The 12,803-nt window shown below is 43.2% G+C and overlaps 1 protein-coding gene across 2 annotated transcripts in view; it reads right to left on the bottom strand.

Annotated features, from left to right (window-relative positions):
• prdm10 (PR domain containing 10) overlaps nucleotides 1-12,803 on the bottom strand; it is a 196,123-nt gene that overhangs the window by 131,304 nt on the left and 52,016 nt on the right. For both annotated transcript variants that reach the window (XM_041174207.1, XM_041174205.1), the window contains exons 5-8: nucleotides 5,025-5,129; nucleotides 4,488-4,698; nucleotides 4,018-4,259; nucleotides 184-393 (exon numbers count right to left, since the gene is read on the bottom strand). In XM_041174207.1, coding sequence (XP_041030141.1) covers nucleotides 184-393; nucleotides 4,018-4,259; nucleotides 4,488-4,698; nucleotides 5,025-5,129 — 768 coding nt within the window. The remainder of the gene's footprint in view (nucleotides 1-183; nucleotides 394-4,017; nucleotides 4,260-4,487; nucleotides 4,699-5,024; nucleotides 5,130-12,803) is intronic.

The raw sequence follows: 12,803 nt of genomic DNA, 5'->3' as shown, positions 1-12,803 counted from the left end.
AAATGGCCTCAAGTAATTTGCTTACTTTAGCAAGGGCAAACTGATGGCCTTTGTGACGAAGCAGGAATTGGGTTCGAAATTCAACTCAGGTTTGAACAGAGCACAGGGGTCACAGTGTAGTTGGATAATTTAAGCAGACAACTACTTGTAATCCAATCATTACATACCATGTATTCTTTTTACCTTGAGTTCCTGTTTCGGCTCGATATGTTTGATGGTGGTGAAGTAGAGATTTTTGCCGTACTGGTACACCACCAGGTTCTGTTCCAAGTGGTTCTGTGCTTGACGTACAAACATCATCCAGTTGCACAAGTTCTCATCGGAAAGATCAAACCACAGATCCCCTGGTTTCTCCCCATCCTTACAATCCTCCCTTCCTACTCCCATAGCAACCTGTTAAGAAGAAAACAAACTTGCATTAATGTAATGCCTCATCATCACTGTTGCTTTCAAGTGCTTTACACAATTCATTTTTTGTAGGGCTGTTACTGTTCTTTTGGCAACGCAGCAGCTATTTTGCTCCAGCAATACTCTCATGTAAAGATCACTCTCACGAATGATGATTAATCTATTTATAGATTAATAGGGAGACAATGGTGTAGTGGTATTGTCGCTGGACTAGTAATCCAGAGACCCTGGGCAATGCTCTGGGGACCTGGGTTCGAACCCCAAAGATGGTGGAATTTGAATTCAATAAAAATCTGGAATTAAAAGCCTAATGATGACCATGAAACCATTGTTGTAATTGTTCACTGGAGTTCAGAAGAATGAGAGGGGATCTCATTGAAACATATAAAATTCTAACAGGGCTAGACAGACTGGATGCAGAAATGAAGTTTCCCCTGGAAGTCCCGCCTTCACATTGAGGATACCCTCCAATGTGTGGTGTGGCACTACCATCGTGCTAAATGGGATAGATTTCGAACAGATCTCACAACTCAAGACAGGGCATCCATGAGGTGCTGTGGGCCATCAGCAGCAGAATTGTACTCAAATACAATTTGTAACCTCATCCCCCACTCTACCATTACCACCAAGCCAGGGGATCAACCCTGGTTCAATGAAGAGTACAGGAGGGCATGCCAGGAGCAGCACCAGGCATACCTAAAAATGAGGTGTCAACCTGTTGAAGCTATAACACAGGACTACTTGTGTGCCAAACAGCATAAGCAGCAAGTGATAGACAGAGCTAAGCTATCCCCCAGCCAACAGATCAGATATGGGGGAGCCCAGACATCAATGCAAAAGATAAGGCTGAAGCATGTGCAACAATCTTCAGTGGATGATCCATCTCAGCCTCCTCCGGAGGTCCCCAGCATCACAGATGCCAGTCTTCAGCCAATTCGATTCACTCCACATTATATCAAGAAAGGCTGAAGGCACTGGATACTAGAAAAGCTATGAAGACTGACAATATTTTGCAATAGTACTGAAGACTTCTGCTCCAGACCTTGCCACACCCCTAGCCAAGCTGTTCCAGTACAGCTACAACACTGGTATTACCTGGCTTTGTGGAAAATTGCCCAGGTATGTCCTAGCGACAAAAAGCAGGACAAATCCAACCCAGCCAATTACCACCCCATCAGTCTACTCTCGTTCTTCAGTAAATGTAATGGAAAAGGTCATCAACAGTGCTATCAAGCAGCACTTGCTTAACAATAACCTGCTCACTGGTGCCCAGTTTTGGTTCTGCCAGGGTCACTCAACTCCTAAGCTCATTACAGATTTGGTTCAAACATGGATAAAAGAGCTGAACTCCTGAGGTGAGGTGAGAGTGACTGCCCTTGACATCAAGGCAGTATTTGACTGAGTGTGACATCAAGGAGCCCTAGCAAAACTGGAGTCAATGGGAATCAGGGGGAAAACTCTCCGCTGCTTGGAGTCATACCTAGCACAAAGGAAGGTGGTTGTGGTTGTTGGTGGTCAGTCATCTCAGCTACAGGACATCACTGCAGGAGTTTCTCAGTGTAGTGTCCTCGGCCCAACCAACTTCAGCTGCTTCATCAATGACCTTCCTTCCATCTTAAGGTCAGAAGTGGGGATGTTCACTGATGATTGCACAATTCGTGACTCTTCAGATATTGAAGCAGTCCATGTCCAAATGCAGCAAGGCCTGGACAATATCCAGTCTTGGGCTGATAAGTGGCAAGTAACATTCGTGCTACACAAGTGTCAGGCAATGACTATCTCCAACAAGAGAGAATCCAACCATCGCCCCTTGATGGCATTACCATCACTGAATCCCCCACTATCAACATCCTGGTACCATTGACCAGAAATTGAACTGGACTTGCCATTTAAATACTGTGGCTACAAGAGCAGGTCAGAAGCTAGGAATCCTGCAACAAGTAACTCACATCCTGACTCCCCAAAGCCTGCCCACCATCTACAAGGCACAAGTCAGGAGTGTGATGGAATACTCTCCACTTGCCTGGATGAGTGCAGCTCCCACAACACTCAAGAAGCTTGACACCATCCAGGACGAAGCAGCCTACTTGATTGGCACCCCATCCAGTAACATTCACTCCCTCCGCCACCGACGCACAGTAGCAGCAGTGTGTACCATCTACAAGACGCTCTGCAGGAATTCACCAAGGCTCCTTCGACAGAATCTTCCAATCCCACAACCATTACCACCTAGAAGGACAAGGGCAGCAGACACATGGGAACACCACCACAACCTGGAAGATCCCCTCCAAGTCACTCACCATCCTGACTTGGAAATATATCGCCATTCCTTCATTGTCGCTGGGTCAAAATCCTGGAACTCACTTCCTAACAGCAAAGTGGGTGTACCTACACCACATGGACTGCAGTAGTTCAAGAAGGCAGCTCACCAACATCTTCTCAAGGGCAAGTAGGGATGGGCAATAAATGCTGGCCCAGCCAGCGAAACCCACACCGCGTGAATGAATTAAAAAACATCTAAGTTGTTTGTGGAAGCAAAACTCAGCGAAAACTTGATCAAGTTTCTAATATGGATACATCCCTCATGCTTTTTGAGGGATCAATGTTGACAAGGGCTTTGAGCAAATTCCTTCCTGTCCAAACAATGCCACAGAATCTTGAACACAGCCATAATGGGAACTACACAACAGTCAGCCTACATTGGGAGCTAAAGCCCCCAACATGGAACTTGCACCCACAGCCTTCTGAACCAGATTCCACCCTGACCAACTGAAGCAACCAAAGATCCAAATAAATCCCAAACTGATAACCAACCACAACTTGATCACCTTAAAGAAGCCCATCACAGGTCTGCCTAACAGAAGCAAGTACAGGGCAACAGACCTCCCACTCTGCAAATATGGTGACACACAGGAATTGATCTTCACTGTTTTACAGGAGACCTGCTTGTGCAACATGATGCATTGCAGCAGCTGAACATACCCAAACAAATCTTTTTCCATTACTGGCCAACAACAATCTCAGCCTACTTTCCCAAGACGTAACACTTCAAAGATATGTTTACATTTTCTTCGCGCTGGTCAAGGACCTCTGTCTCACTTTTAGAGTCTGGATCTGACTGCTGTCAAGATGCAAAAAGTTTGGGTACTATCAACCCAGTTGGTACAGATCTGTCCTTAATTCAGGCAATGATTCAACAATCTTAGCTCAGAAAAGCCACAAGATAGCCAGTATGAAAAGCGGAAAATATGCTAGTCAACAGTAAGTGGAGGATACATTTCTGAGGTTGACGGTGAGGCATGCTTTTGGCACAGTGGATTCTGACACTAAACATACTAAAGTTCACCTTAGTATTTTTAGTGCTATTTCAGAATGTATCAGCAAGTGTTCAAATCCCTAACACCAAGTGCCCTCATTGTGATGAACATCAACATACACAAGAGGAAATGCAAACCAAAACCTTTCCTACCTTCAGCAGTTTGAAAATTATCAATAATGATTCTGATTTTCGTAATATAATACAATTCTATAAAACAAGTTTCAAATCTTGTACACCTCTACTGCATTGCAAAATAAAACATGTGCATCTGGTCAGGACAAACAACATACCTTCAAATGAATGTAGTCATCCGTAAGCTCAGACTGCTTAACTAATGGACCCTCAACAGGGCCAAACTGCGTGCGTTTTGGAATGCGCCTCTTGGAGAAGATTCCACCAGCAAATCGGTTGATGTAGAGAATGAGTGGCAGACTGGCCCTAGCCCGGCTCAAGACAGGCCTATTGGGAATGCAGTGCAGGGTACCATGTTTGAGGCATGCTGATGGATGAGCTTTATTACAATCCTCACACCCTGCGGGAAGATCACATGACCACAATGAGGAAAAAGGGGCCTTCCATTTATGAAGGAATTTACTTATAAAATGAAATTGCTAACTGTAGCATCCTGGCAGTAGCTCTGCCAATACCTCCATTGTGACCCTGTAACTTGTAATTAGCAATCTACAACACCAAAATGATCGTGATTCTTCCTCTACACTTCAGTGGCACACTAAGTCGTGATGTGTTTTTTCTCACTTACATAAATCACAAGGATTAAAGGGTCTTGGAGGACCTGGCTCCCAATCATCGATATCAGAGGAATCTACATCATCCTCCTCTTCTTCTTCATCGTCATCCTCTTCAGAGTCCAAGTCTTGTTCAGCTGTGTCCATTGTTTCTGGCATTTGCTGCACAGAGTCACTAGCTCCTGTTATCTGAGGTACTCCATTATTCGAAATGGGCAAAAGAGCCTGGGGAAAACAAAATCCGAGCAAGTTACTGAGGTTCATGTTCACGATGTACCAACATCTTCACTTTGTTGCCCTCAATTAAAGAACAATCACAGCTTTGTCCACAATCATTTCCTGTTAAAAGCCCATCCTTGTCACTCCTCTCATTCTAAGATTCTGACTTGATTGTATTTTACAATGACTCAAATACCTCAGGGGACAACCTGAACTTGTTCCTCCCCTCCACTGGCAGATACAGATTCACAAGCCAAAGCTGATGGGCATTAATCGCATTTGTAACATTTCTAATAATTATTGAACTTCCGCTGAAATTGTGGCTATTTTACCTGAGAATTGTTCTCTGTCATTGGCTGTTGTGCTTCTGTGACGCTGCCAAGGACTGCCAGATTGGTACCAGTCACATTCTGGCTGGCTGGCAGAAGAACAGTTACCTGGATGTAAATAAACCAATCTGTTAGAATAAGTTAGCAGCGACTGAGTGATATGTCAGATCTAGTTTATTTATTTCACCAAGTATTTTTCAGATAATTTACCATCACCTCAGAAAATGAAAATAAGATAAGAAAACAAGAAAATAAAATTTCAATCTCAGAAATCCCTGAATCTTATCCATTTGAAATTTGTCCTTGACAACAAACTATATTGTATACAGTTAGTTGTCTGGTAATACTTGAACTTGAGCATTGCTAAAAAAAGAGATATGTCTGAGCTTTTCGTCTTCAATATAGGTGGAAAACAAGAAGTTATACTGTATGTGATGAGAGTGCTGATTGGTTGGCATGTGATGTTGCCACTGGTGCATTCTCCACGGCAATGCTACTTGCCAACCAATCAGGACTCTCTTCACATGCAGTATAAATTGCTGTTTTCCCCCTATATTGGTATCCTTGCAAGATGTCCTGATGAGTGCAAGACGAAAAGCTTAGACATACCTCTTTTTTCAGCCAAACTGTGTTGTAAGCTTGTCAAACATTTCCCCTGTGTGTAGACCTACTTTTGGTTAAGTGAAATATAACATGTTGAAAAGGTTTGTTTTGCATACTCCAGATTTTTGATGGAGATAAAGTATTATTGTTTAGAATTATAATAAGTTAGTACAGAACTTCCTGTGGACCTAATGTGGATTGTTTTGGGGCACACAGATTCAGGAAAGACAGCACAGGATCTGAAAGAATTGAAGCTCTTTAAATCTAGACATGAAAGGGAAAGAGTGTAAGTCTATCTCAATACATAAACAATCTAATTGCCTCTGAAATAATTCTATTCTTGCTGGCCCCACTCTATAACAGGAATCAATCTCGGTCTGAGGAAGGGTTTCCCGATATCAGTTCTGAACCTGTCTTTTGCCAGTTTGAACTGCTGATCCCTTACCGTGGAGCTATGGCTTAACTGGAAATAGTGCTCAGTATTAATCGCTTTTACTCCATTTTGTATCTTGCATCCCTCCATAAAATCCTGTCTTTGATTTACTTGCAAGACAGCAGACTTGAATTTTTCTCTTAATAAATAACTCAGTCTGCTGGCAATCAGTGTCAATGTCCTGTCCTTGGTTACTAAAACAGGCCGGACCGGAGAACAGCACATTTTCAACATGACAGCCTGAGACGATACAACAGTTTCATTATTCTGCTTACTTACTTCATTGTTGCTTCACATTTACTGAGTATAGTGTACACTTCATTATTACTCTCACATTTCTTTCAGTTACACACCATCCATTAAGCACATCCCCTATTGCTCCTTCTAATGTGCAGGAACATGTAGGTATTTTGCATTGAATTTAATTTCTCTGCTACTGGAGACCATTCAGACCATTGTCTATAGAAGCTCTTCACTAGAGCAATGTAAGAGAAATCCGATTGCCCTACTCTTCCTCTGCTTCAAGTCTTTATCCAATTTTACCTTAAAAGCAGTGTTGTCTACCTCACCATTCACCATGGCAAAGCATTCCAACATCTCTCTTCAAGATTTGTCTGAACCTCCACATCACAGTGAGGATCAATTAGCAACTCCCCAACAAGAGGGTAAAATCATTCCCTATCCCAATCCTTCCGTGGAGAGTCTCAGTATCTCAAATCTCTTCATATAGTTCCCGACCTCTGGTGAATCTAGGCACATGCACCTTAACACTTGAATGCACTTTCTCAAACTACACATAGGCCTCAAACTTTTCCTAACTATTGCCATGTATAAAGTTATCATAACTTTACTCGTGTTCTATGCTTCTACTTATAAAATTCCAAAAACATTTGTTTTATATAGCTTTAGCTACCTGAGCTCATAAATTCGAACATAAAGAAAGGATTGCACATAAATTGCACCTTCCACAATCTCACTTACAGCTACTGAAGTACTCTTGAAGTGCAGTCAAGGTTATAGAATCATAGAATGGTTACAGCACAGAAGGCGGCCATTCAACCTGTCTGTACCAGCTTTCTTCAAGAGAAATTCAATTGGTCCCGTTCCCCTGCCTTTCCCCCACAGTCATGCAGCTATTTCTCATCAGATAATTATCCAATTACCTTTTGAAAGCCATGATTGAATCTGTCTCCATCACATTCTCAGACAGTACATTCTAGGTCATAGCCACTTGGTGCATGGAAAAGTTTTTTATCACGTCACATCTGGTTCTTCTGTCAATCACTTGAAATCTGTGCCCTCTGGTTCTTGATCCTTCCTCCAATGGGAAGGGTTTCTCCCTACCTACTCTGTCCAGATCCCTTGTGATTTTGAATACCTCCTTTAAATTGGTTTTGGTTTGGTTTCCACTTGGAATACTATTTGCATCTCTCTTCGAGTAACCTGTGGTCTGCTTTGGATTGGGAATGGCCTCTGAGTGATATAGGTCTAACATTGGTAGATTTCTTCAAAAATTCCTTATTTACACTACAGTACATCCTCAGTTTCTAAAGTACATTTCACTCTTGTACAGACTATTCCATATTCTCTTCAGTCTTTGCACACGACTGATGTCACTGTTGCATTATCATGATACACTTAAGTCGGAGATTTAAGAGACCACAAGAGGGGGCGAGATTGAGAGCAGAGTCGGGAGTTAAAAGAGCGTGAGAAGGGGCGAGACTGAGATAAACACAGTAAGTTGTAGTGTACATAAGAATTATTCTAGATTAAGATAATTATAATAAATTTGTAAATACTGTAGTAAACACTATATATAGTATAAGATTGTGTCAATGCAGCTTGGCCATGTGGAATGTGCATCCTGCGGGATGTGGGAAGTCGTGCAGGCACAAAGTGCCCTTGATGGCTACATCTGCAGGAAGTGTCACCAGCTGCAGAAACTTGAGCTCCGAGTTGTGAAGTGTGAGTGGTGGCTGGAGTGACTGTGGTGCATTCAACAGGCTGAGGATTATATGGCTAGCACATTTAGAGAGGTGTTCGCACCACAGCTAAGAAAGGGAATGGGTGACTGCCAGAGTATTTAAGAGAAACAGGCATGTGGTGCAGGAATCCCCTGAGGCTATCTCGCTCTCTAACCACTTGTCCATTTTGAACGCTGGTGAGCAAGATGGTTCCTCAGAGGACAAGAGCCAAGTCCATGACACCCCAGGTGGCTCAGCTGCACAGGACGGGAGGAAGAAGAGTGGAAGTGCTATAGTATTAGGGGATTCCACAGCTAGGGGAGCAGACAGGCATTTCTGCAGCCTTAGACAAGATTCCAGGATGGTATGTTGCCTCTCTGGAGCCAGGGTCAAAGATGTCACAGAGCGAGTGCAAGACATTCTTTTGGGGGAGGGTGAACAGAGGTCGTGGTCCACATTGTGACCAATGACATAGGTAGGAAAAGGGGAGGTCCTGAAAGCAGATTTTAGGGAGTTAGGAAAGAAATTAAAAGGACCTCAAGAGCAGTAATCTCAGGATTACTCCTAGTGCCACGTGCTAGTGAGCATAAGAATAGGAAGATTGAGCAGTTCAACACGTGGCTGGAGAAATGGAGTAGGAGGGAGGGCTTTAGATTTCTGAGGCATTGGGATCAATTCTGGGGCAAGTGGGGCCTGTACAAGGAGGACGGGTTTACACTTTAACATAACTGGGGCTAGTGTCCTCATGGGGTGGTTTACTAGTGCTGTTGTAAACTAGATTGGCAGGGGGATGGGAACCTGGATGGGGGGGGGCCGAATTAAGAGCGCAGAGGAGAAAAACTGGCAGTGGGAAGTAGTAAAGAATCAACTGATAATGAGGATATATCAAAGCGTTGCATCAAGGTAGATAGAATTCTTGGAGAGTTTGATAGAATTAGAGCTGGCAACAGTAAGTCATTAGATGGGGATCAGAATAAGCAGGAAAGTAAAAAAGCCTAAATCAGGGCTAATGTGCATTCATGGGGTGTGATTAATAAGATTGGTGAACTGCAGGCATAGGTTGACAAATGGAATTATGATATTATTGCTATAACAGAGACCTGGCTTAAAGGGCAAGGCTGGGCATTAAATATTTCTGGGTACAAGGTATATAGGAGAGACAGGGATGGAAGAAGTCGGGGGGAAGAATGGCAACATTGGTTACAGATGGCATTACAGTACTGGAGAGAGGGGATGTTCCAGATGAGTCAAGGACAGAATCTCTCTGGCTAGAGGTAAGGAATGGGAAAGGTGCAATAACATTGATTGGTGTAGTATATAGACCACCAACTAGTGGAAGGGATGTGGAGAAACAAATTTGCAAAGAAATTGCAGAGAGGTGCAAGAGTTATAGAGTAACCATAATGGAGAACTTCAAGTATCCAAATATAGACTGGGATAGGAATAGTACAAAAGGACAAGAGGGGCGAGAGTTCCTGGAATGTGTTTAAGATAATTTTCTACAGAAGTATGTTTCCAGTTCAACGAGAGAATATACATTTTTTGACCTGGTTCTGGGGATTGTGTCGGCCTAAGTGGATCAAATATCTTGTGGGAGAGCCTCTAGGTGACAGTGACCATTCTATCATAAGGTTTAGGTTAATGAGGGAAAAAGACAGAGAACAACCCAGAGCAGGGATAATTATTGGGGGAAAGCCAACTTCGATGGGATGAGAATGCATCCGAATCAAGTGAGTGGGAATCAAATGTTGTCAGAAAAGACAGTGGCTGAACACTACACCACCTTCAAACAAAAGTATTGCAGGCAATGTCAAGGAATATTCACTTGAAGGGGGAAGGCAGGACAAATAAATCCAGAGCACCCTGGATGACAAGGGAGATAGAGATGAAGATGAAATGGAAGAAGTGCGCGTACAACAGACGTCAGGTAGAAAATACAATGGAGAATCAGGCTGAATATAGAAGGATCAGAGGGGAAATGAAGAAACTAATAAGAAAAGCAAGGAGAGAGCATGAATAGAGGCTGGCAGCCAACATACGAGGGAATACCAAGGTCTTCTATAACCATGTAAATAATAAAAGGGTGGTAAAACAAAGAGTAGGGCCGATTAGAGACAAAAAAGGGGACTTGCACGTGGAGGTTGGAGAAATAGTGGAGGTGTTAAATGAGTACTTTGCATCTGTCTTTACAAAGGAAGAATTTGCTACCCAGGCTGAAGTGAGAGAGGAGGTAACAGGCACACTAGAAGAACTTATAATTGAGAGGAAGGTGATGTTGGAAAGGCTGTTGTTACTTAAAATAGATAAGGTACCAGGACCGGATGAGATGCATCCAAAGGTACTGAGGGAAGTGAGAGTGGAAGTTGCAGAGGCACTAGTGATAATCTTCCAACCTTCCTTAGACACAGGGGAGGTGCCAGAGGACTGGAGAACTGCAGATGTTACATCCTTGTTCAAAAAGGGGCGCAAGAATAAAGCCAGCAACTACAGCCCAATCAGTTTCACCTGAGTGATAGAAAATCTTCTGGAAACTATAGTTTGGGATAAAATCAATAATTACTTATACAAGTGCAGGATAATTAAGGAAAGCCTGCATGGACTCACCAAGGTAAAATAGATAAGGTACCAGGACCGGATGAGATGCATCCAAAGGTACTGAGGGAAGTGAAAGTGGAAGTTGCAGAGGCACTAGTGATAATCTTCCAACCTTCCTTAGACACAGGGGAGGTGCCAGAGGACTGGAGAACTGCAGATGTTACATCCTTGTTCAAAAAGGGGCGCAAGAATAAAGCCAGCAACTACAGCCCAATCAGTTTCACCTGAGTGGTAGAAAATCTTCTGGAAACTATAGTTTGGGATAAAATCAATAATTACTTATACAAGTGCAGGATAATTAAGGAAAGCCTGCATGGACTCACCAAGGAAAAATTATGTTTATCTAACTTGGAGTTTTTTGAGGAGGTAACAGAGAAGATTGATAAGATTGATGTGGTATATATTTTCAAAATGCCACACAACGAACTTGAGAGCAAAATTCTAGGTCATGGAATAAAAGGGAAAGTAGGCACTTGGATAGAAACTGGCTGAGTGACAAGAAACAGAGAGTATTGATTGATGGTTGTTTTTCAGATTGGAGGATTTATAGTGGAGTTCCTCAGGGATCAGTGTTAGGGCCCTTGCTCTTCCTGATATATATTATGATGTGCAGGGCATGATTCAAAATTTGCAGATGATACGAAGATTGGTTGTCAACTGTGATGGCGATAGTCTTGAACTTCAAAAGGACGTAGACATGTTGATGGATTGAGCGTACAAGTGGCAGATGAAATTTAATGCAGAGAAGTGTGAGGCAATTCATTTTGGCAGGACAAATATGGTGAGATAGTATGAAATAAAGAGAGAGCTTTGGAAGGAGGTGCAGGAACAGAGGGACCCCGGTATATACGTACATAGTTCATTGAAGATGGCAGGGCATGTTGAGAAATCAGTTAATAAAGCATATAGTATCTTGGGCTTATTATTAGGGACATCGAATACAAGAGTAAGGAGGTCATGTTGAACTTGTATAATGGGGTGTTGAAAAAGGCATGTGGGACACTTGCCTTTAACAATCGAGGCATAGATTACAAAAGTAGGGAGGTCATGTTGGAGCTGTATAGAACCTTGGTGAGGCCACAGCTGGAGTAGTGTGTGCAGTTCTGGTCACCACATTATAGGAAGGATGTGATAGCACTGTAGGGGTTGCAGAGGAGATTCACCAGGATGTTGCCTGGGATAAAACATTTAAGTTATGAAGAGAGGTCGGATAGACTTGGGTTGTTTTTGTTGGAGCAGAGAAGACTGAGGGACGACCTGATTGAGGTGTACAAGGTTATGAGGGGCATGGACAGGGTGGATTGGGAGCAGCTGTTCCCCTTAGTTGAAGGGTCAGTCACAAGGGGACATAAGTTTAAGGTGAGGGGTAGGGGGTTTGGGGGGGATGTGAGGAAAAGCTTTTTTACCCAGAGGGTGGTGATGGTCTGGAATGCGCTGCCTGGGAGGGTGGTGGAGGCGGGTTGCCTCACATCCTTTAAAAAATACCTGGATGAGCACTTGGCACGTCATAACATTCAAGGCTATGGGCCAAGTGCTGGTAAATGGGATTAGGTAGGTAGGTCAGGTGTTTCTCACGTGTCGGTACAGACTCGATGGGCCGAAGGGCCTCTTCTGCACTGTGGTTCTCTGATGACACTAGTTAGGCCTCAACTAGAGTACTGTGTCCCAGTTCTGAGCGCCATACTTGAGGAAAGATATGAAAGCATTGGAGAGAATACAGAGGAGGTTTGCAAAAATGATTCCTAGGATGAAGAATAGTAGCTATGAGGATAGAATGGCGAGGTTGGGACTGATTTCCTTGGAGAAAAGAAGGCTGAGAGGAGACTTGATAGATCCTGAGGGGTATGTACAGGGTAAATAGTGAGAAACTGTTCCCACTCAAGAGAACATCAAGAACTAGGGGGCACAGATTCAAAATAATTAGCAAAAGGAGTAAGTGTGATGTGAGGAAACTTTTTTTCACCTCGAGGGTGGTTGGTATCTGGAACGAACTTCCTGAGAGGGTGGTGGAAACAGGTTCAATCCAGCTATTCAAAAGCAAATTGGATTGCTACCTGAACAGTGAGAATGTGCAAGGTTACGGGAATAAGGCAGGGAAGTGGAACTAGGCAGAATGCTCTTTCAGAGAGCCAGTGCAGATTCGATGGGCCGAAAGGCTTCCTTTTGCACTGTAAAGATACTGATACC

This window comes from Carcharodon carcharias, chromosome 25 (genome assembly GCF_017639515.1).
Source record: "Carcharodon carcharias isolate sCarCar2 chromosome 25, sCarCar2.pri, whole genome shotgun sequence".
In the NCBI taxonomy this organism is placed as follows: domain Eukaryota; kingdom Metazoa; phylum Chordata; class Chondrichthyes; order Lamniformes; family Lamnidae; genus Carcharodon; species Carcharodon carcharias.
This window is presented reverse-complemented; position numbering and strand designations above follow the sequence as displayed.